This window comes from Convolutriloba macropyga, chromosome 3, assembly GCF_964194025.1.
Source record: "Convolutriloba macropyga chromosome 3, txConMacr16.3, whole genome shotgun sequence".
Classification (NCBI taxonomy): Eukaryota; Metazoa; Xenacoelomorpha; order Acoela; family Convolutidae; genus Convolutriloba; species Convolutriloba macropyga.
In genome coordinates this window covers 76,798,429-76,823,321 of record NC_134470.1, presented here as the reverse complement: position 1 = coordinate 76,823,321, position 24,893 = coordinate 76,798,429, and the positions used below count along the sequence as shown (strand labels likewise).

Sequence of the window (24,893 nt, the reverse complement as noted above, 5' to 3'; positions counted from 1 at the left end):
TAGTAGCTAGCCACGGATTAGTTCAGGCTAGCTTTAGCTTAATTGGAGCGGCGTGAGGTGAGCGCAGCGGCGGCAACGTTGGGAGAGGGATCTTTCTGTGCGGGTCCATTACGGCCTGAACAATGAGCAGGGATGATTGTGCGGTGCGGGGAGGGGGCTGATGTGGGTAGAGGGCTCAATTTCTAAGTACCACCCTTCACACCATAAGTACAAGTCTCCATAACATTTTCTGTGAATCTTATACGACGGAGACTAGCGAACTGAAAGGCACTAAGAAAACTTAATGCCCACTGGGCGCTACCTGATTATCCCGTTTTTGTGAACAAAAAGTCAAATGGGTCAGACGAAAAATCGTTCAAACGAAAAATCGTACAAAAAAGAACAACAAGACTAACATAATTGCTACAAACTTCGTTTGAGGTCAATTAAACATTCAAGACTAAAAATCTATTTCGAGAAAAGGAAGTTTCAAAATTAACCAAACGTCTATAAACTGCTGTCGATCCCCTGATAAGATAAACTGTTTTCTGCAAAACTCGCTATTATTTAGTGAAAAAAATAGTGTAATAAAATCACAGAAAGCAAAAGGCGCGGAGTGAAACAATTATCTCTATTAACTAAAGCCTCATTAGCAACCGGTGAGGAATTTCATAAGTGAGTACAATTGATAAGACAGCAAAAAGTCAAAAGTAGCAAGATTCGAAAATTCAATTAAACACAGAGTGAAAGTCATGAAGAACACCATAAGAGACCAGTCAATAATGATACGGAGTGCTAAAACAACATAAACAATTTTAAAAAGGCAAGCAACTAATATTCACTTATATTTTATGACAATGAAATTTAGTTATAAAAACCATTAGCTGCCGTTGATGAAACCAAGCAGTCGCAAATAGGTGCAATTGGAACGCAAATTTATCAATCTAATAGCACTCAAGTGGAGGAGCAAAACCGAATATCGTCGGGCGAATTATTCTCAAACGACCGGCTGGCTTCCGCGGTAGCCAGCTGGGGCTTAGGGATGCCAGCATTAAGGGGGAGGGGGAGATTTAATGCCCTCCGGGCGTAACCTCTTTCTCCAGTTTTTGGGAACGAAAAGCCAAAAGGGTCAGACTTGAAATGGGTCACGCAAAAAATCTTATAAAAAGACCACAGGACTAATATATTTGCTATTAACTTTGAGATCAACTAAATCCTGAAAGCAGAAGTCCAACTGCCACGCATGATAAAAACATTTTGCAAAGACCTGAAATTTGTTCAAATACTAATTTACTACTGTAATTTTTGAAATCACTCTTCAAACCTATTCACTTTTCATCCACTTTTCTACTACAGCATGCTTAAAATATCCACTCTAATGTGACTTCTCACTGTCGCACGGCCGGTACCTTAAATTTTTAACAACTTAAATTTTCTAAATTCTAAACTACATTGGCAGTTTTTTCCATGGAATATAAAGTGCAAGCTGATACATTTTGTCCGAGTATCTGCCTGTTATTATTTTTTTTGACGAGAAGAGTGTTTCATAAGAGCTGAATTTTTTTGACAAAGGTAACCCTAGTTTTCTTCTGCAACATTGAAAACTATTCAGAGACCTCAGAGAATCGCATTTTTTGCAAAAACTGACCAAAACCTGCAAAGCTCCTATCTATTCGAATACTAATGTCCACTTTCCATTCCATATTAAAACAATTGATCAATTTGGTTCACTTTTGAGGTAATTTATCTACCCAAGACCGTTCACCATAATAAGACTCGGCCGGCACAGCTGCAACAAAATTCACATCTCTTGAAATTTATTGAATCCTAAGCTTTCAAAAAAATCGACGTCAAATTCATCATATCATAATAACCAATTCTTTATTGACGAATACCCCTTGACTTCAAATGAGAAATTTTGATGAAAAATGAGAAAATGCATTTAGAATTAATTTTGACTCCATTCATTTTTTCTACTGGAATTTGAGATGCAAAAAATTGTTACAGTACTTTTTACTAATTATTGGCTCGCTTCCCTCTTCAAAAAAGAGCCAAAACGTGCAGTACCTTTACCATTATTCTGTAATTTTGATTCAATTCCAGAGTTACGTGCGATGTGATCCGAGTCTAAAGCATTTCATTTAATTTCATTAGAATTTCGTAACGCCTTAATAAATTCCCTCGGCCGTCATATAATGTGGGAAAAGATTGAAATCATGACAAGCACAGTCAAGTGTGTTCGTTTTAACAAAAGCCAAAGTGGGAATAATCTTGAAAGCCGTTCCTTTTAATAAACAAAATCCGAGTGGAAAAGATGTGGCCAAACGTCACGCAAAGATCAGATTTTATTGCTTATTATTATCAGGAAGCCAGCACACATTCACCAACACTGACACAAATTCAAGCTTAGCAGGTCACATCTGTGCGCCAAACAGAACAATTACCAACTTCAATCTAACTTCAGTAAGCACCACATAGTCTAACAACATCCTCATCTTGTAGAAGTCAAGTCTCTTGAATTCTCCTAACCAAACACGAGTCAACATACTAACCATGTCACCAAGTCAAAAACAAGCAAGCTCCTTTACCATATTATACACACTAGTGTCTGTTTTTCTTGCTAATGTTGTTGTTATTCCTGACTACGCAAGAGAAAGTATTAAAATTGACATATGGAGGCGAAAAGGAACAAACAAAAACATCAAACTGCAAGTCTATCGGAGCGTGCTTCCATTTCAAAAGTTCTGCCGCCACATTGGGACAAAGCTGCTTACAAATTAAATCTTGGGAATGAAAAGAAGCAAAATTCAGTCATTGTGGCGAGGCCTGCAACAAATGTTGTAAATTTAAGTCAAGTACAACCCGTAACTATTTACGGTCTAGTTATTTGTAGCCAAAATATTGACAAAAATGGGTTTCAAAAAACGGACGGAAGGCAAGCCTCAGACGACCTGCCTTAAAAACAGCAAGCTTGAGTGGGCACTTGAGTCTCGAACCACAAAATTATAGTTTGGATAAAACCTTCTCTAAAAATGTTACAAACATAGCCGGCAGATTGCCGGAATAGCTGCGAAAGAATAGACCTGCATGCCATAAAATAGAGATAGAAACAGATACAGATCTAAATTGAAAAAAAAATCGACGCCGCTCAAAAAACTAGGCTAAAAAACATTCAGCGATAAATCAATAAAGCTTGTTAAAATTTATTCCGCATAAGCCTCTTATTAGGGACCTTTACTGCACATATGAGTTCCTTTGACCTTAAACAAATTCAAATTAAACCTAAGTTTTAAAGTGCAAAAGTCATTTTATTGAGTGAGGTAAGTCACGTATGATCAAAATCTAATCACGCAAATAAACTAAAAGCTTTCGCTAAAGCGAGTTAGAAATGACGTCACGCGCGCAACTGTCGTTAGTGAGAGGAAGAAGTCATTCAGAAAATTTGACTTTTTCAGCTTTGCTGTGTGAACAAATGTAAAACGAAAAAAGAGCGTCAGACGACGAAACAAAAAAATATAGCTGGACAAGTCCTGAAATACAATTCTAAGAATTGAATGAAAAACTCAGACGTACTCTACCTGACCGGCAGATCAACTGAACAATGCCAACCAGAACACAAAAACCATCAAAGAATTGAGCAACTAAAAGAATCAAAACTAAACAAAAACAAACTCATTGCTAAAACTCTTGAAGCTTTTAAACCTCAGGCAAAATTTTTTGCCTTCAAAACCAGCTATTGCAAAAATATATTCAAAACCAATTTTTGTTTCTGAAATCGATCCAGTATTATATCTGTAAGGCCTGAAAAATATTCCTTGAAGTTCGATTCACTCAAAAATAACCAAAAAATTTCAGAAAAAAAGAAATCAATTGCAAATTATAAGGAAAGGTTGCTGAAAATTGTGATAGAAAAATCTTCAGAACCATTTCTGTCTCTAGAGGCTATCCAGTAACCCAATTCGAAGCTTTAAAAAACTCATTGGCTCATAGATCGATAGGCAATAACTTTTAGAAAAAATTTTAAACTTCAAAAAATAGAAATTCGTTCTATTTAAGTGTTGAAAGCCATTCAGTTGCCCCCTAGCAATTATTTAATAACGTACCGTCACACCCTGGATGCAGTTACCTGGCTACTGAGGCAAAAAAATAAGTAAAATAAATGTTTCAAAAAAAAACTTGAAAAAAATTGCGAACTCTATCAAAAAACTTCTAAAAGTCGAAAGGTTAAATTGCTGAAAACAAATCCATTGAGACTAAAAACCATGCAGTACCTTTATGAGAACGTTGAATAGGTTTTCTTGCACTTGAGAATGGACGAATATCAAAAACTGACAAAAACTTTAGGAAACATTAAAATTGCAGATCTTATCAAAAAAATGCTATAACTCGAGACATTAAAAAGTTAAAAACCATTCCATTGTTACTAGAAACTATGCAGTGCCCTAATAACAATCCTCATAGGAGACTTTCTGGTCCCTGAAACTGGAAAAACTGAAAAAATGATGAAAATTTTCAAAAACCCGAAAAAAATGCGAATTTTTTCAAAAAAAATTGTTAAAATTTGTGATATTCAAAAGTTGAAACCTATTCCATGGCAACTAAAATTTTTTCAGTAACTTATTCTCCAAATATAGCTCATAAAAAGGTAATAACAAGCACTTTTGTCTCGCAAAACGCCTTCATCAATTCTTAGAAACTTCAACCTAAGACTAATCAAACAAAAATCTCAAAAAAATCAAAAACATGAAAAATTGCATTATTTTGAGCCGAAAAACTCCTAAAAATGACCTTTTAACCTTAAATTAAAGCCATTCCAGCAGCTGCACCACTATATGCACTTGACGGACTACTAAAGGCTACTTTGGGCCTCTAATGAAACTTAATGCCCGTTGGGCTTTACCTGTTTATCCCGTTTTGAAAGATCAAAGTTATTGAAAAATGTGTGAACACATCTTTAAAAAAAACACAGCGCACCAATACAATTCAAATTCTTTGAATTGTAAAAAACCAAGAGCACCGCAATATAGCTACGCTCAGCTTACAGCTTCGCAGCTATAATAAACAACTTTACTACTAAAAACAGTGTCTCGAACTCGGTTTCTCAAAAGCCAGAAGAACTACAGTTTAATCTTAGTTTTGCCATCTGTATAACAAACCCATATGAGCTTCCAAACCATACATGTTTAAACATGGCCACCAGATTGCCGGAAAATACCCGCCGTTGATTCCCATAACTGAGATTGGCATTGAGAAAAAGGATTGGGAAGAGAAAAAAACGATTTTTGTACTCAAGCAATTTTAAAGTCAACTTTTTTGGAGCTGAACACGATCCTGTTTCGTAGTGAGACGACACAGGGGCTAGTATCAATGCCGATAAGCATTAGGGATGGGAACTAAGAACAAAAATTGAGTAACGGGCATCTAAAATTGGGCCTTAGGTTTATCCCGGTTCAATTTCTGATTTCGTTTTTGATACTGACTCTGCTCATTTTGAACCACTTTGCTGAGTAACTGCTGTCAAAAACACTTAGCAGAATGAGAGAAGAGTGAAACTAGCCTAGAGAAGTCAAAAAGTCACGCAAAATGTTGAACAAGTTGTGAACTAAGGTAAAGCGGAACAATTTTTATTCGACGAAGTACAAAAACATAGCAGAACAAGTCCTGACGTACAATTCAAAGAATTTTCAATCACTAAACAAAAACTAGACCTAGAACGGACTATGCTGGGATAACCATTTCTAAAAAGAAACAGATAAAAAAAACAGAAAATCAATGTCAAAATGCCGCATGTGAACATAAAACCACTAGCGAGAAATGGAAATTTGGTTCAAACAAAAAACTAGGCCTAGCAGAAAACAGCTCTCCTAATACAATTCAAATTCTGTAAACAAATAGGAGCGCTATAATAGCCGGCTGAGAAGCTGAGGCGGCTATTAATAAGCAACCAAAATTGAAGACAAAAAGATAATTGATTGATCTTGCGAAAATCATTGTAAAAATGCGCCATAATAAGCAATCTTTCGTCTGTGTGTTAAAGTGAGATGACGAATTCTACACTTTTATCTATTTGACTGGTGCAGCCATTATTCTGCAACACCCATTCCGTCAAAGACGTGGTCGAAGGGAAGTGAGATAATTCTACCATTTCATCAGGTTCTTCAGTCAACCGTAAATCAAAAGCCTACTACGGCTCAAAGAGAACTGCACAGACTTAATGCCCCAGGACTTTCTCAGTTTATACTGTATTTGAGGACGAAAAGTCAAACTCGTTGGACAAAAATTGATCAAGCAAACACTAATAGGACCAAGAGGACAAAATTGACAAAAAATTCGTTTTACGAGAAACTAGACAATTAAAAATCAGCAGAGTAACACCAGTCAAATTGCTCTTGAATAACAAACGGTTGTTGATTGTCACCAGTTGAAATGTCAAAAATGGAACCTCAATTCGGTGCGAAAACAAATCTAAAAATACCCAGCATATTGCCGAAAAATAGACGCCATTGACCTTCTTGACCTCCATTGAGATTGAAACCGAAAGAAAATAACAAGATATGAGTGTTCTAGTCTGCCCTGATTAGTTAAAATTAAGTTCTGCAGAATTGAGCTTCTAAACTAAAACTAACACTAAAACGAGATTTGACAACCCGACGCTTGTTGGCTCAATAACCGGGTTTCGTCGGTTGATACCGTTTAATGATTCTATGCTTTGACCTCGACCATATTTAAATTCCTCAGATGAAAAATTTAGCCCTGAAGATCAGAAGTCCAACTCGAAAATGGCAATTTGAGTAAAACAAAAGATAAACCGAATTTTAAAAAAGACGAGCGTTGAAATCATAGGGATTACAAAACATTGACTCTGATCCAACTATTTGCCCCCAAAAACCCTTATTTGATGTCTTCTCGGCACTTTCGTTCCACTATGCACTTCAAAGCAATGCAGACTAGTAAAGCTCAATATGGCTGCACTTAAACTAAATACCTTCGGACTTCATCGGTTCATCCCGTTTTCTTCGACGAACTCAAACTAGTCAGGCAAAAAATAGCAAAAAATCACACATTGTTTGAAGATCTGCGCCAACTTCGTTTGAGAGCAATTAATTGTCACTTAGTAAAAAAAAGTGTTTGAATAGTGAGTGGTTCAGGTTACGCGATTTCCCAAAAATTCCCCATTTTTGAAGAACATAGCCGGCAGATTGCCAAAATAGCTGCTGAAATTCGTGACGTATAATATAGATAGCAACAGATAAAGAACAGAGCTGATTCTGTTACCTACTTTTTAAGGACTAAAACGTATTCGTACTAAAAAGTTCGGTTCAACAAATTCCTATTCATTATTTTATTTTTAACACCATGCTTTATTATTAACATCGATCATTATATAGGAGCCATATATTGATCTTAAAAGGGGTTAGAGTAATCTCAAATGACCTGTTAAAAGTCATTTAGAGAGTGAGGCTATCAGTCAGTTATGATAAAAAACTTATCACAGTTCAAATTAAAACTCACCGCCAATCAGTTTAAGAAATGACGTCACGCCCATAAAATTAGCAAAAGAGCAGTGAAATAGCGTCCTGAAAAGAGCGACAAATTTTCTCTTTTGAAGTTTGCGTCATGAGAAAAATGTAAGACGAAAAAGAGCGTCAGACGACTAAACGAAATTAAAACCAAGATCACCGCAATATAGCTACGCTCAGCTTACAGCTATAAAAAAGACTGCGTTCATGCCATTTACCTTAGAGCACAGATGAGGGCAGTTGGGACAATGAGATTCTTCTCAAAGAATTCTGGCTTTCTTTGGAACAAGAACAGGAACTCCAGGAAAGGAAATGTCATGTTCTTCTGCAAAGTGCCCACATTCACTGGCAGTGTCAAACTACATCTGAAGGTACTTCTTTCTGCCAAATGCCACTCGTGGTGAGTTACAAAACCCGACACTGCCGAATCGAATGCCAAAATCTGAATGTCAACTTGGTCTTCACTCAGCATCCAAGAACCGACTTGAAAAGAGCACACTTGCGAGTCGTAGGGGAAGTAACGAACTGACATTTTACAGGTTGTGGACTTTAACGTTGGACGAAAGAAGTACACTTGACCACTATGTAGCACGAGGGCCTTGATGATAGTGGTGTCTTTGAGCTGTTCAAATTCGTCCACGCTGTTTTGGAATATGACATCACTGACCCAGATCTTGGTCGGACTGATGAAAAGTTGGTCAATGCCTCCGAAGTCTTTAGGGTTCCAGGCCAGGAAGTCATCAATCCAGGTCTGTCGTTGCCACAGAAACAGTGTCATTTGCTGAGTCTAAAACATGGTAACTTGAAGCGTCACCTGAGAAGGGACCGATAGCGTTCATACAAAGTAATACTGTCTTAACAGAACGATAGTTGTATCCACATCATATCAACACTTCCAATATTAAGTCTTCTAAACTAACGATGAGAAAACTTCCCATTTTTCAAATTCCAAATTGATAATGGTCGCAAAACGGTTAAGAACACGCAGCTTTCACTGAAAAAAGAGCAAAAGTGATTATCAGCTTCTCAAAGCAAAAATTTTTCAACAATTAAAAATTCATTAAACAAATTGCTCTCAAACGACCGGCGAGCAGTTGGCTTCGTCAGTAGCTAGCCATGGTTTAGTGAGGCTAGCTTTAGCTTGATTCGACCCTGCAACTTTTAGTCTTCTGGCCTTGTTAGAAAATGAATCAAATAAATTGATATTTTAAAAATTTGCAAAATATTGCAAAATTTAAAAGAAAAGCTTCAAATTTCGCAGTGAAAATGTTCAAAACTGTTTTTGTCTTTGGAGTTATGCCAAGTAACACATCTGCAAGACTTCAAAAGCTTCGTTGGCCAGTAATGATCGTTAAACTCAAAAAGGACAAAAATAATCAAAAATTTTGAAAACAATAGCAAATTTTAACAAAATGTTGCTTAATTCAAGATATTAAAATCTTAAAAACCATTTTATTGTCTCAAGAGACTATCCAGTATCCCAATTTCAAGCTTTAAATTGTTTCACTGGCTCAAAGATCCATAAACTTGGAAAATGATAATTTTCCTAAAATTTGAAAAAATTTAACTTTATCAAAAAATTGCTAAAGTTGGAGTCATTAAAATATTAATAACCATTTCAGTAACTCTAGAAACTATGCAGACGTTTCTTTAAAAAATCCTTGGAAGAGATCCCTAGGTCCCTGAAAAAATGATAAAAAATTCGAAAAGATACAAAAAATTGGAAAAAATTGCAAACATATTTAAAAATTGCTGATATTAAAATCTTGAAAAACATTCCATTGCATCTAAAAGCTATGCAGTAACCTATAAACAAACCCTAGAGGAGGTTATGTGGCTCATGAGGCTAGAGAAACCTACAAAAAGAAAATGCAAAATGCAAAAAAAAAGCAAAAATTTGGTGAAAATAAAAGTTGAAAACTAATCTATGACCAAAAAAGATTTTCCAGTAACTTGTTATCAAATCCTAACAGAGATTTCTGTAAGACTGAAAAACCTGAATGATGGCAATATATGTCAAAAAAATTGCAAGTTTTGTTTTTAAAAAATGCTAAAATTCGTGGTGTTCAAATCTTGAAAAGCATTCCATTACATTTGGAAATTATACAGTAACCTATTGTCAAACCATAGAGGAGATTCCTCGGATCTTGAGGCTGGAGAAACCTAACAACCGACAAAATTTTACAAACATACCCGGCAGATTGCCGGAAAATAGCCGCCGTTGATTCCAATAAGCATGATTGGGATTGAAAGAATAGAAGATATTGAAAAAAAAAAAATTTTTGTACAAAAACATTTTTTAAGTCCGATTTATTTTGATGGCATTTCGTAGTTGAAGATAACGTACTTCTGTTTCTTAGAGAGAGGCTACAGGGGCTACTATCAATACCAATAAGCATTAGAGATGGTAACTAAGACTTATAGGAACGACGTTCAAATAGCGGGCATCTAAAATTGGGCTTTATGGGTTTATCCCGTTTCTACTTCTGACTTCAATTTTTTATACTGACTCTGTTCATTTTGAATTGCTTTGCTGAGCAACTGATGTTCAAAATAACTTTTAGCAGAATGAGAGAAGAGAGAAACTAGTCTAGAGAAGTCAAAAAGATATCACGCAAAATGTTGAAAAAGCGGCAAAATGAGGTAAAGCGAAAAATTTTTTTATTCGACGAAGTAAAAAAAAAAAATAGGAGCGCTATAATAGCCGGCTGAGAAGATGAGGCGGCTATTAAAAAACTTAAAATGCAAGTTTAAAAAAATGCTAAAATTTGTCATATTAAAAAATTGAAAGCTACTCCATGGCAAATAAAACTTTCTCAGTGATTTATTATCAAACCCTTAAGGACGTTTTCTGGCGCATGCGTCTGGAAAGACGTGTATATTAAAAAATTGAAAATATTTGAACGTTTTGTCAAAAAAATAATAAAAAATTCGTGATGTTTAAATGTTGAAATCATTCCAGTACGCAGTAACTATGCAGTAACCTATTATGAAAATCTAGAGGAGGTTCCTGGACACATAAGGCTGAAGTAAACTCAAAAATGACAAAAATTTTTAAAAAGCTTCAAAAAAATTGTGAAAATTAGTAGAAAATTGCGTGTTTTTAGCGACCGGTTGTTCGTCAGTAGCCAGGAGGGGGGGGGGGGGGGGGGGGGGTGGGGGGTCACCGGGTGCTGATGGTGAGGGAGGGGAGTGGGCAACAGTGGTGTGGGGGGCAACAGCTCGGTGGTAGGCCAACAGTGGGGGTGTCTTCAACATCTAGGAACCGCCCTTCACACCGTAAGTATAAGTCTCCAAAACATTTTCAGCTGAAAGGCTCTAAGAGCACTTAATGCCCGCTGGGCGCTACCTGTTTATCCCGTTTTTGAGGACGGAAAGTCAAAATCGTCAGACGAAAAACCGGTCAAGCGAAAAATTGCATAAAAAAGACCGACAGCACTAATACAATTGCTACAAACTTCGTTTGAGAGCAATTAAACACAGAACATACAACAATTACTTTCAATACCAAACTGGTACACATATATGGCTTCAGTCACCATTTTATGTGAGAGCGCAATCTGTTAATAATGTCCTATTTTTTCTTACCTTGACATCGACATCGATGACCTGCTTCATAGCAATGTCGAACTGGACTCGCACCGTCTCTGACTGATTAACTCTGGGCCTGATCAAAGTTGTGTAGTTTCTGAATAAATAGTCGATTAGTCTGTTCGCATTGCCCTGTACCTCTGCACGTGTAGTACCGCCAACTCCAGCAAGGGTTGAATCCATAAGTAAACCCGTTAGCAGGATAATAAATCTGTTGATAAAGTGATGTAAAGCCATAATTCCGTTAACAACAATAGCTGTCTTGATTTTAACAAATTGACTGTTTCCTCAAAAATTCTCGAGCTTGCCTTCTGTGCTTAGGAATATCTGCGCTTAGAAAAGACAGCCCAATAACAAGGTCGTTTCCCGAATCAATCAAGGGTCATTTCCACAAGTTAAAGGTAAAGTTCTACCAACGCAACCTTTATTTATATTTTTCAGTAACTATTTGCTTTGATAAGTTCAAACAACCCGAAATGACTCGACGATTAAAATTTGAGAGATAATAATTCTGCGTGCTTTGATAATGCGTCCATTAATGCGTGAAAAATGCGTAAAACAGGAGTGTTCACATCAAAGCGGCCAATATAATAGTCGCTTCTGTTCAGATCTCAACAACGTATAAAACATTTTAGCTAGTCAGTAAGAACAAAAGTATCAACTCTTCAGTAATCACTCGTTATAAATCTGCATCTTCTTCAGGCAATAATCTCCAAACAATAAGAGAATGAAAAAAGGCCGAGTAACATTTTGAACATCTTATCAAGTCCTTTCAAAAAGTAATATGGACCATCGTAATGCATACATATGATAAAACCTTCACCAATGTCAGCCTTAAATTATTCGCACTTAGAATCAAAGCTCTTTGCTTATTATTTTTATAATAATACTCCATTGTATTTTGCCTGATGACAGGTAAATTGAGAGCGTAAAAGCCAAATTTGGCACTTTAGAGTGTAAAAGGAAGGGGTATGTGTTGGAACAATGTTGTCGATTCGTTTTCAGACCAATCCATAAAGGTGACAATATCTTTTGTTGAGGGTCATTAAAAATTGAGCAAACCAGAGGCAGCTCGTCTGTCTTGTGTTATTGTGGCACTACTGCTATATACTCTATACACAAGATGGACCTTGCCTTACAGACAAACAAAGCCGACTGTAACAAAATCTGATTAGGTCAATTTACAAAAAATGATAAATTATGCCAGCAATTTTATTAGAATTCTCATTTACTGCTCGGACATACTATCTCTTCGAATTTAATACTTGAAATCAATTTAACAAAAAAAAACGAAAACCAAAACTTGGAAGCTAATGGAACCGGAAAAAATCAAACTTCACTTTCGCGAAGAAAAACAAATAATCTGCGATACATTGCAACTTCTCGCCGTTCGTAACATTTTCAAAAAATCTGACACATGACACAAAATGAAAGTTAAATGAACGTGATAGCAGAAAAGCAAAATTCTTCTTTCTGCTAACCGCGCAATCTTCAAATTGTACCTGAAAAATCAGCAGAAGTAGAAAGGGAGTTTATTTATTCCAAGCTTATAATCGTTCCTCATCTAATATCCCTCCCATAATCACACAAACAACAACAATCAGAGAACATTATACTACCAACAAGGCCTCCTTTTCTGTCCTTTCAAAACCTTTAGGGACGATAAAAAAAAACCAATGCAGGCCTTTCAGAACTTTACTGTTACTTACAAAGGCGCCATTAACGTACTAGATCCAGCAACACCAATGGCGTCCTAAACAAAAAAAATTAGGTTCTATGCTAAACATTAGGCTGAAATTTGACTGGAAGAATGATCATTGAACGAACGTGAGGGGAGCGCAGCGGGGGGGGGTTGTTGCGAGGGGGAGGGAGTCAACCTCTAAGAACCGCCCTTCACACCATAAGTATAAGTCTCAAACAGTTTCTACGAATCGCATACTTGACTAGTTAGCTGAAAGGCTTTTAAGAGAACTTAATGCCCGCTGGGCACCACCTGTTTATCCCGTTTTTGAGGACGAAAAGTCAAATGGGTCAGACGAAAAATCGGTCAAGCGAAAAATTGCATAATAAAGACCAACAGGTCTCATATAATTGCTACAAACTTTGTTCAAAACTTCAGATCAAAATGGAGTTCAATGAAGTTGAAAACGGGATTTAAAAAACAACTTGGGGTAAAAACAGAACAAAACATTTGAATATTTGCAATTTCAAACAATATCGAAAACATAAACCGACTACCGTCATTTTATGAATCTGAGTCATGTGAGCCAAAAAAAATTTTACGTGAATGCACTCAACTAAGAATTAAGAATGGAAGCAAGGTACAAAACCAAGCCACAAAATTGACTGAATTGATTAAAAAGTTGATAAAGAAAACGATAACATATACCCACTTAGGTCCGACAAATTAATCTTGAACGACAAGAGGCCAATTTAAATCAGAGGGGGCGGTAGCCTGGATAAATTTTTCATTATGGTAGCAAAAACCTCCAAACAGGGAGACATCCGAACCACCGACCTTCGTAGTTCTCCGCAGAAACATCAACCACTCGACTATCAGGCCCCTGTAATTTGCTATCTTGCAGTAGCTTTTACTTTAGCAACAAACTTCATTTCCAAGAGAGAGAGAGAGAGAGAGAGAGAGAGAGAGAGAGAGAGAGAGAGAGAGAGCCATTGAGATCACTCAAAAGAAGACAAGCGTGAAAAAGTCACTAGAGAAGTCACAAGAAAGTTCTAGAACAAAAGGGCAAAAACAGTCAAGCGAATATCGGATCTATTCTGTTTCGCCCCCCCCCCCCCAGTGTTTTTTATCACCCCCAGTTACAAATTATCCGTTGTTATACAGCACGTTACAATGTAAGAAATTAGCACCTGGGGGTCATAAAAATTTTATGCTCACTAAGCTGCGGGGGACAGAAACAGAATAGATCCCGAAAATCTTGCATAAAGACACACACACACAAACGTTTACAATAATTGCTTCAAACTTCCTTTGAGAGCAATTAATAAATTTTAGCTGTACAAATTTAATTATGCCTGAAATGTTAAATCGTACAATCATCATCAACGATTAAGTTATTAATTACAAGCTTGATATAAATTTCATCTCTCTTAACCGTCATAGAAAACTGATCGATACTAACAAACAAGCTGGAAAACAAGCTAGAGAAGAAGCTACAGTGGGCAACTGATGTAAACAAAATAGGGGAGAAAGGTGCAAGTGGGGAGGGGATTGTGTAATGGAAAAGGGGAGATGGTGGCGGCCATTGTTCAGCTGTCAGGTTGAGAGGGCTTAAAGAGAGCATTTCAGGTTGCAAAAAGGGGAGAGAAAGAAGCGAGAGAAAAAAGTAGAGTAGCCACATCGCTTACATAACCGCCATCACATTGCAGCCACCCGTCATATTTCTCACTCACACTCTTTCAAAAGTTACAAAAGGAAACAAAGACAGCACAGAAATTAGATGAACAAACAATGAGAGCTTTATTACAGTGCGCACATCAACAAACCAAATGCCTGAAACAACTCCCCCGCCAGCATATGATCGATTTCACAACATTACAATAGAAGAATTACTTTGATATAACGAATCGCCAATTCAGCTATTTTCCTTTTGTCGCAGGGGAGACAGCGATGACCATTTCCAACCAAATTTATGTCGCAAAAATATGCCTTATATCTAGGCAGGTTTAGTGAAGGTTCAAGTTAATTTTTACGCATATAATTAAAATTCGGCTTGGTCAATAGCTGGGTTACTCTCAAACAGGAACATACATTCAGCCGTTTAAGGCATATTTTTTCAATATACATTTGGTTAAAAAAAAGGTCGGATATAAAGTCAAAACACATTTTTAAAAAAATTCTAAGAGTACAAACTTCAAAATAAACGTGAGAAAAACATAACGAACTAACGCCGGATGAGTTACTCTCCAGTAAGAGACGGGGCTCGATTCAAACCCGTTTTAGCCAGGAATGTATGGAATGATTTGAGTTCAGTTTGCTTTAGCGAGGTATTTCCAATTAATATTTCCACGAGGGGTTTCAAATGTTATCAGAGCTACTTATAGCACTGAAATGATTTAGCTTGAAACCAGTTTTGAAAACTTTTGATTTGATGAAATTGGAAACAAGGATTTACAAGAGCGGTTGCAGAACAAAAATAAATATTGCGGTAAAAATTAATCTTCCAAATATTAGGAACAATATATACTAATCGCAAAAAAAATTGCTACACCAGTATTGAAAAAAGTTCTGCAAGAGGAACTTTGTGGGATTATTAAGTCTGAAATTCAACTCAAGCAACGTGAGTTAAAGAAGTGGCCCGTTGAAACATCTTGTCGAAAACGTAGAAAAACTGAAATGAAATAAAAACTTTAATAGTAGTTATAAAAAAGCTACCAATATTCTGATAGAATAAGAATTTCGGTGAGTTTGTAATTTAAAAATCAGGTAATTATGAGCTGTTTTAAAATTATAAACATCTTGTCAAGTAGCGCGTTGAAACATCTTGTCGAAAACGTAGAAAAAGTGAAATGAAATAAAAACTGTAATAGTAGTTATAAAAAAAACCTACCAATATTCTGATAGAATAAGAATTTCAGTGAGTTTATAATTAAAAAATCAGGTAATTATGAGCTGTTTTGAAATTATAAATTTAAATTTCTTCATTTGAAGGAGGCTTTACTTTTGCTGTCTGTTTTTAATACCATATCCACAAGCACGATCTAATTTTAGCACTTCATATTAAAATGCCCATCATTTTAACTGACATGCTTGAGCAAACTTTCGTGTTTAACTCCATTTATTCCAGTTCTCATTTATAACTATTTAATGTCTATACTGGACCAATATGTTCCAGTAACTGCCACGAATGAAAAACCGAAGACGTGCCAAGCGACGAATTATGCAAGCCTTTTCAGCAAAATGAACAGCGAAACTATTTTTCAGCAAGCACAATCAGTACACAATTTATATTTATTGTTGAAAAATCTAAGACAAACCAATGAGACTAAAAAGCAGAGTTCAACCACCTTCTTGATATGTATCACGGAAGTAAATTACCGTTATTTGCGTTGTTATTAAAAATCGTTCTTCAGTGTTGTGTTGCATTTTTCAAAACATAGCCGGCAGATAGCGGGAAAATAGCCACCGTTGACGCCCTAGACGCACATCGGGATTGAAACAGAAAAAGAAAAAATAAGAGATTGAAATTGAAAGTTTCAAAAATTGTTCTAATTCAGTGTGCAGTTTCAATTAGATTCTAAACATATACTTAATTCAGCTTATAATTTGAAGGGTATTAAGCTTAATACTAATATCAGCTAGCAATCACTCTAATAAACTTTGATAACCTAATGCACAAGGACTTAACGATCGGGCTTTATCGGTTTATCCCGTTTCTTTTGATTTTGCTCTTTCGACCTCGACTTTATTCACTACATTGCATAATTCAATGCGTAAAACAACTTATAATCCATTCAGTTGAAACAGTGAGTGAGGTAAGTCAGAAGTCAAACGTGAAAATCGTGACATACGTAAAACGAAAAACGTGATCAAAAGGTAAAGCGAATTAAAAAACATAGCAGGACAAGTCCTGATGTACAATTCAACGAATTTTCTGACTAAACAAAAAACTAGACCTAGAACGGACTGAGTGAATTGGGAAAAACATTTCTACAAAAATCAGATCAAAATATTAAAAAAAGGACAATCAATGTTAAAACTGCCGCATGTGAACAAAAAACCGATAGCGAGAAATGGACATTTGCTTCAAACCAAAAAACTAGGCCTAGAATGAACTATGAATGGATTGGGAAAACTATTTAGAAAAAAATCCGATCCAAAAAATCGAAAAACATACCCGGCAGATTGCCGGAAAATAGTCGCCGTTGATTCCAATAAGCATGATTGGGATTGAAAGAATAGATATTGAAAAAAAAAGATTTTGGTACAAAAACATTTTTTAAGTCCGATTTATTTTGATGGCATTTCGTAGTTGAACTTAACGTACTTCTGTTTCTTAGAGAGAGGCTACAGGGTCTACTATCAATACCAATAAGCATTAAAGATGGTAACTAAGACTTATAGGAACGACGTTCAAATAGCGGGCATCTAAAATTGGGCTTTATGGGTTTATCCCGGTTCTACTTCTAACTTCAATTTTTATACTGACTCTGTTCATTTTGAATTGCTTTGCTGAGCAACTGATGTTCAAAATCACTTTTAGCAGAATGAGAGAAGAGAGAAACTAGCCTAGAGAAGTCAAAAAGATATCACGCAAAATGTTGAAAAAGCGGCAAAATGAGGTAAAGCGAAACATTTTTTTATTCGACAAAGTAAAAAAAGGAGCGCTATAATAGCCGGTTAAGAAGATGAGGGCGGCTATTAAACAGTAAAAATCAAAGTGAAATTGCCGCGTGTGAACAAAAAACCACTAGCGAGAAAACGAATTTTTGTTCAAACACTGATTTCTCACTCTACTTAAAAATTATAGCGATACGTCACAAAACCACTCGCTTTTTCGCTTCATTTCCTGATTCGTGACCAAAATCACTACTCCAATTTGACTTCCAAAATCATTGAAATGTGTGAACAGATCTTAAAATACAGCGCCCCAATACAATTCAAATTCGTTGAATTGTAAAAAGAAGAGCGCCTAAATAATACCCCTTTGAGAGGCTGACGGCGGTTATTAATAAAGATCTTTGTCGAATCAACAGTGTGAATCTAGTCTCGGGAGTTGTTTCATATACTTTCCTAGCTCAGCAGCAATTTTCCAAATCCCTTCACATTCAGTGGGTGATTTAAAAATTACTGTTACCAAAAAACACACCAAATTCAAAAAGCCCCCGATTGCTGGGCACGTTTCAATGGTTCATCACAAAAGGCCGATTTGGACTCTTCAAATTATGGAATCGTAAACAAATCTGGTTAAATTAAGCGAGCCAAAATCATTGAGGCAGACTCTTTGATTATAACTGTCGACAATGATTGCGACAATCTATTCTAGGTTACTGAAAGCTTTAACTTTAGTAATGCGTAATATAGGAACCTATCGTAAAGATGCCCGAAGTGCTCTTGTGCTAGATTCCTATTTTAGGCATTACTAATACAAACAAAAACAGGGTCTTGAAAATTGTTGCATACTTTAGAAATTTATTATCTCATTTCCACAAACCAGTATCTATTATGCTAGAAGTAATAGCTGCCTCCCCATTTTATTTGACCGCATCCATATTTTTAGACGATAAAAATATAGCTGCACAGCAACGTCAATAAACGCTTATAAATGGACCGCCCCTTTGATTTCTCTCAACTCTTTTTTGACGAGTACTCGTTTCTACTATATGGTGATAAATCAGCGCACTTCAGGCCGGCGGTTCAAAATTGAAGCGGGCAGAAAAGTCTTCTTAAAACAGAGCAGCTTCCGATTCCGCTCAAAACCCATTTGCCTCACGCCCAACTATAGCTTTTTTGCTTTGCCTGTTCAAAACTGTTGAGTTATCCCTGATAGAAGGGTTCATAATAAAAGAATAAATCCTACTTTCACTACAAATTAATAAAATAGGCAAAACACTGTTACTAGTACCATAATTTAAGGTACCGCAAAGAGATCTCGTTTACAGTTGACAAACGTGTTGGTCGAAAAACCAACTTCCCAGAAAATCTTGCAAATAAATGTATACGGGCATGTCAAAATTTGAGCTGTTGTGCTATAAATCGTCGCCTGTCCAATAAATAAAATTTCAAATCTTCAGAATTGTTTTCAGACAATATTTATTTCAAGTAGCAAAAAAATCAAAACTTTGATGTGTGTAAACAACCACTGCGGCCGATAAAGATGGAATTAATAACCAATACTCAGTAACATATTTAACTACACAATATTTGATAGTAACGTTTCAAAAAGCAGAATATGAATATTTTAAAAATTGTCTACTATGTTTACTGGACCATACTTGCAATGACACCAGGCCGTTACAGGTACACTTCTGCGTCAACAAAAGACAATACATAATTACACGCACACACTGGAGATACATTTATGAAAACAACTTAGAGCATAGAGCACTTAAAATTTGATGATTTTTTTCAAAAATGATTTATATTATTGATTCAATTCTTAACTTGTTATATATTTATAGTAGAATTATTAATTAATAATTGGGCGTTCAGTCAATCAAAAAAAGTGTTTAGATAAAATATATCAACAACTTTCCAAAAACTGCAACGCTGGAATAGCAACACCAGGAGTTCAATTCATTAATATTAATTAACGACTGAAACGGAAATAGAAATTTCACACCGACTTCCATCAAAGGTTGAAAAAATCGTAATCAAATTTCTCCGCGGCAATAACTCAATTTTTGAAAAATGAATGTTGATTTCCGAAAACTACGGCATTGCCATAACCTGTATGAAAATTAATCAACGGTAACTAGCAAAAAATTTCACTTCGATACTGTTAATTAGGTCAAAACTAGGCACAAAAGTTTTAGTAATAATAGAAAATCAGTTCACATTTTTGGTCAGCACTTCAGAAACGCCTTCGACTGTTTAAACGGAGTATCGCGGGCTTACAGATCACAATCGTCCACCCCTAAAGGAGGGCCAATAAAACTCTCCTTAAGGAGGGCCAATAAAGGAGATCAACTAAAAAAAAGGAAATCATAACGGAATGTCAGTGACTAATGCTTTGATCCAAATTGGTATAGAAAAGAAACAGCACATGTAACACTTGTCAACAACAGCTAACGGTTGGAAAATATCTCAAAACAAAACGAATTGAAGAGACAACGGACTGACCACCCATTGAGATCAAAGAAACGAACAATGCAACTTAAGCACACTGGGATCCAAATTAACCATATTTGAAAACGGCAGCTAATAAGTTTTTTTCAATTAGAGGTTAAAAAAAAATGAATGGGATAAAGAATCGACAAAATATAGATCAAATAGATACAAGGATCCATGTTAAGTTGCAGGACAAAAGTCGCGCCAAAACGATGCCTTGACAAACAGATAGTTGTTAGCACACCCGCTGTTATTTTCAATGAAATAGAAACGAAAAAGAAATCGCTTTAATAAAAAATTTTTAACAAGACAGATTAATATGACCTAGCAAGGGGCCTCACACAGCTAGTTCCTTACGGATAATCTGCGATTGGAAATTGACTTTAGCAACCTTCAATCAACCAAAAATACATCTTGAAAAAACAAATGAACATTTGTTTAAGAACGAGGGATGTCTTTATAAACATGAAGGAATGCTGGTAAACTAAGAAAACTACAAGTACGATTTTAAAACCAGTGTCCTCAAAGCCTTCAAGATCAGCATCTTCGCTTTGGTACCATTACATAGTAGTAACTGTGCAGCACCAGAAAACTGATGTCACCTTCATATAAGAGCATCAAATAAGATAATCTACAGCAAAAAATGCGAGAACTCAAAAATTATTCCATTTTTTAATAGATAGAAACCCTCTGTTATGAGACTCATTCATGCGACAACACATTCAGCTCCACAATGGTTAATTCATAGTCTTAGCTCACCCTAATTTTAGTTGCCCCGTTATTGCCGTGCGAGAACTCATTTGTCACCCAATGAGTGGGGACAATCCTCTTTTTTTTTTCAACCCGATTTTGTAGGTTGATGAGGACGAAATTTTCAGGACCTGATTGCGTGGGTTCATGGGAATAAACAGAAAGCAAAGGCTCAAATGCGTGGGCAATATGGTGATCTGTGGGTACAAAGCTGATCGTTATAAAACTTTCTGAAAAACTAAACAAATGAATTCGACCATGAGTACTCTAACCAAGTATTTTATCAATTAAAAAAAGTTTTTACTAACAAAGTGTTGTTCAAAGTTACCAAAATCGAACAATGCTCGATGCCAATTTCCAGCAATGCAAAGTGAGAATCAATAGGTAAGGTAAACAACTTTTGATAGCCTGAAACAAAAAAAAACAAATACGGCAACAAATGCTAACAAAAGCTCGATTTTCGGAGATTGTGTCAAAATCATTAGATTCATTACTGAAATATTGAAATCATCAAAACTCAAACATCAAAACAGCACAGTAATAGAAAACGCACATTTGACCTACACACTCCATCTTACCCTAAAATTAATAAATCTTTAAGCATAAAAGGCTGTTCAATTCAGTTTCGTCATACATCGGTGTTTAGTTATCGAAAATAAATCTTACGCTAGGAGCATTAATATAAATTATTATTTATACACTGAGTAATATGGAGATAGTGATTTTGGTTTGCACAAAAATGGCTGAGAAATTGATTATTTCCATTTCCTTTGTCAAGTTTATTTTCAACTTATTATTGGAGATCAGCCACACAAAACAAGGATATATATGTCTAGTTTTTCCGTTGCACTCAATTTTCTCATTTTCTTAATCGTGTAGCTGGACATAACTGTATTGACAACTAACTTACGTTAACATCAATCAGTTTTTTTAATTAAAAGCCGATTGAAAGCTACCGTTTCTATATTTAGAGAAATCATTGCCCGCTTCAACCACTTGTCTAAGGGACCTTTATTGCGCTTAAAAAAATTTTTTTGAAATTTTGCCTCATTCCACAATTAGTGGCGGCTATGCGATAGGTTTTCCCGAAATTCTAAGGAAACTTGATCTTAATTAACTGCTGTTTAAGTAGAAACAAAATTGATAATTCAAGCTGCTTTAGCTGCGATCAAGTAAAACAAGTTTTACATACAAATGCACTTTAAGTTTTATATGTAAAACAATCTGGCTTTATCCTATTAAATACAATACATTAAGCATTTGCCGAAGGCAAGAACATAAGCCAGAAAATTCTTTGTCAGAAGTTCATTGCTATCAGTCCGTTGACCGTGCAAGTTTCTACACTTTTGGTTCAAAATGGTCTGAGAATCGCCTGGGAAATAAATTCAGAATACGAAAAGAGCGTTTCACAAGTTCGGCTAAGATTAGAAATCAAATTTGGCAACAATAAATAGAATTGAAAGAAAAATAATGTTTTCGTCAAATCATCTTATTCTTGAATACAATCGATAATTTAAAAAATGCATTTATAATGCTCAGATGGGGACTAGATCCATGAAACGAAATAATCTTATGCACAAATTGCCCCAGAATCAACGTTTTCGTATGAATTGATTTTCAGCAAACTAAATTATACTGCAGCACGGTTATACTGTAAACGAATATGCAAATAGCGAAAAAGGAAACTATTATCATTCGTAAGCCAGTAAACAGCTGAAAATTCAAGATATTAAAACGAAGGTGTTTGTTTATCGGGTCAGAAATAAATATTAGAAAAACGTAACAAGTAGGGTAAAAACATAATGACGACATAAATTTGTTGAGAAATAAATTTGGGTGAGACACCTTGAAATTTGCGGTGCCCATGCACAATTTTCAAAAATAAAAATAAAAACCTAACATTCGTTATCATCAATAAGGAAAAACGAATTGTTTATATTCAATGTTTCAATAAAAAAAATCGACTTTAAAACAAAACTTACTTCCGAGTGCAAAATTATTTTTTCATTTTTTGAACCGTTGTCAAACCAAATTTTGAAATCTACAATCATCGTGTTCAAAGCTACAGCTTTGGAATGACGAGATTTTCATGATATAATTAGGTGGTATCAATAAGTGTAAAAATGAAAAATTTCCGATCTTTACTTACATAACGGTGCCGGCTTTTATTTCTTAATTCAACGGAAGTTAATTAACTGCGTCCTTATTTCAACGGAAGTTGAGACATGATGTAATGTATTTGAATATTCCACCCACTGACTCGTACAAAAATATTGGAGCAAAAACCTACAAAAACCAAAAGAGGCCTGTTACACCTCAAAAGACATTTAATCAACAGCAGTAAGCTTAAATCTACATACGAAAGAATGGCGGCGGACTATACGTCATATGACCACTCAGCTGGGAGTGGTGGTGGTGGTGGGGGGCGGGGGTGCTTTAATGGCAAAAACCCGTAATTTCATACCTCTTCAAGGTCTTCGACCAGTCTGTAAAAGAGATCCAAGGCCCTATTCTGTACACCATGATAAATTACTAGTCATAGCAACAAATTTATTAAGTTGGGATTTAATGTGACTGGGGTTCACATGTCTTCGCTACCTCCATTCGTGCCACCCAAATACAAATCCGTGTTTACTAAACCTCCAAAAGTTTCCTCCTTTGATCTGTGTATGTAAACACTCCCAATTAATAATAGAGACTCCATAAATTTGGTCAGTTATACAAGATTTTGATTTCAAACCAGCCAGAAATAACTCTATAAGACATCGAGAAAACTGTGTACAATAAACTTAAATTCCAAAATATCCTATTAAAAACCGTGTAATTATATAGCTGGTTGAAACAGGATTTTATGAATTAACTTTTCACAGCGTAGCCTGTCCTCGTCATACAAAATGAGCCGGATTGAAAAGTCGAATGGAAGAATTTCAATTAGTCTGTAAGATATAAAAAGATAAGTTAAACATTATGCGCCCGATTAATTTGATATTTCGGGGGATGGACCCATGTTAGTTAAAACTATGAACTAATTTTTTTAATCGTTGACAAAGAAATTATGGTCCAAGTGTTGAGTTCACGAGGGGCGTGGGGACAGGGCTGGGTTACGGGTGGAACGATGTGCAGGGTGTAGGGATTGGGAGGGAGACTGATGTGGGGGAGTGGGCTGGGGGGCAAACTTCACACCATGACCTTCTGTCTCCATAAACTCTATATAACCTTTTCGGCGAAGTGCACACTTAGAATCTAGTGAGCCGAAAGGCTCTAAGAGCCCTTAATGCCCTCCGAGCGCTACCTGTTATGTCGTTTTTGAGGACGAAAAGTTAAAGTGTCGGACCAAAATCGCTCAGGCGAAATATGGCATAAAAAACAAGAACACAAGACTAATATAATTGCTACAAACTTCGTTTTGAAGCAATTAAGTAGTTAAGTGACTTTGCATCAAAAGCAATCGGCAAAAATTGGGCTTTATCCACTTAAGGAGTTTTGCCACCAAATCACCAATTTGGAAGCTGAAGACTCTAATCTAAAATTACCAGAAAATCATTGCAGATTTGGGAACTGTTTCCTTTCCAGTTAACACGAATTTGTTTTCACTAGCATGTGGTACAAAAACTACAAATGCTTATTTTCGCAATGATTATGGTCTCTGTTTAGCTTATTAAGAAGTGCCACTATCAATTGCAATGTTTCCATTTATATTTCATATATTTAAGAACCGATTTTTTGTGTACAAAATCAGAGATTTTTGAGAAGTGAAGACTCAAAGTCACTATGTTCACTACTTGTACGCAAAACAAACAATAATCAAAACAATGCAGCAGTGAAAAAAATACCACCATTTGAAGAGAGCAAGAAAGAAAGTATAGGTAGCAACAAAATTCGTAGCACAAAATCATTTTTGAAAAAAAAAAACACTGAAAAAAACTGATTAATTATGCAAAAAGACTTTCAAGCAAATAGAAGTTAAAACTCAGCATCATCAGAACGAAGCTACATGTTACGCATATTAATCAAAAGCTTGAAATAAAAAGGAAACGAGCTGCAAAAGGTGCAAAATATAAAAGAATTCACTAACTTCTAGACAAAAAGCATAGTCAGAGTTACCAAAGCTGAGAACTAGCAATAATTGAAAAAACAACATACAATTATTGAATAGCACTGATTGATTCCAAAAAAAATCGAAAGAAACAAACACTCACTGAACACTTTTAAAACTGAAAGTTGTCAAACTCATTGTGCTAAATAGCTGTAATTTGACTCAT

At 35.7% G+C, this 24,893-nt stretch overlaps 2 protein-coding genes across 3 annotated transcripts in view; both read right to left on the bottom strand.

Annotated features, from left to right (window-relative positions):
• Nucleotides 1–24,893, bottom strand: part of LOC142336471 (dynein regulatory complex subunit 2-like) — a 79,004-nt gene that overhangs the window by 46,855 nt on the left and 7,256 nt on the right. The window lies entirely within an intron of this gene.
• LOC142336470 (uncharacterized) overlaps nt 1–24,893 on the bottom strand; it is a 53,891-nt gene that overhangs the window by 24,793 nt on the left and 4,205 nt on the right. Inside the window, exons 2-3 of one of the 2 annotated variants that reach the window (XM_075385333.1) lie at nt 11,088–11,938; nt 7,718–8,286 (exon numbers count right to left, since the gene is read on the bottom strand). In XM_075385333.1, the coding sequence (XP_075241448.1) occupies nt 7,718–8,286; nt 11,088–11,327 (809 nt within the window). In that variant the 5' untranslated portion in view covers nt 11,328–11,938. The remainder of the gene's footprint in view (nt 1–7,717; nt 8,287–11,087; nt 11,939–24,893) is intronic. The other variant, XM_075385334.1, reaches the window with a different exon arrangement.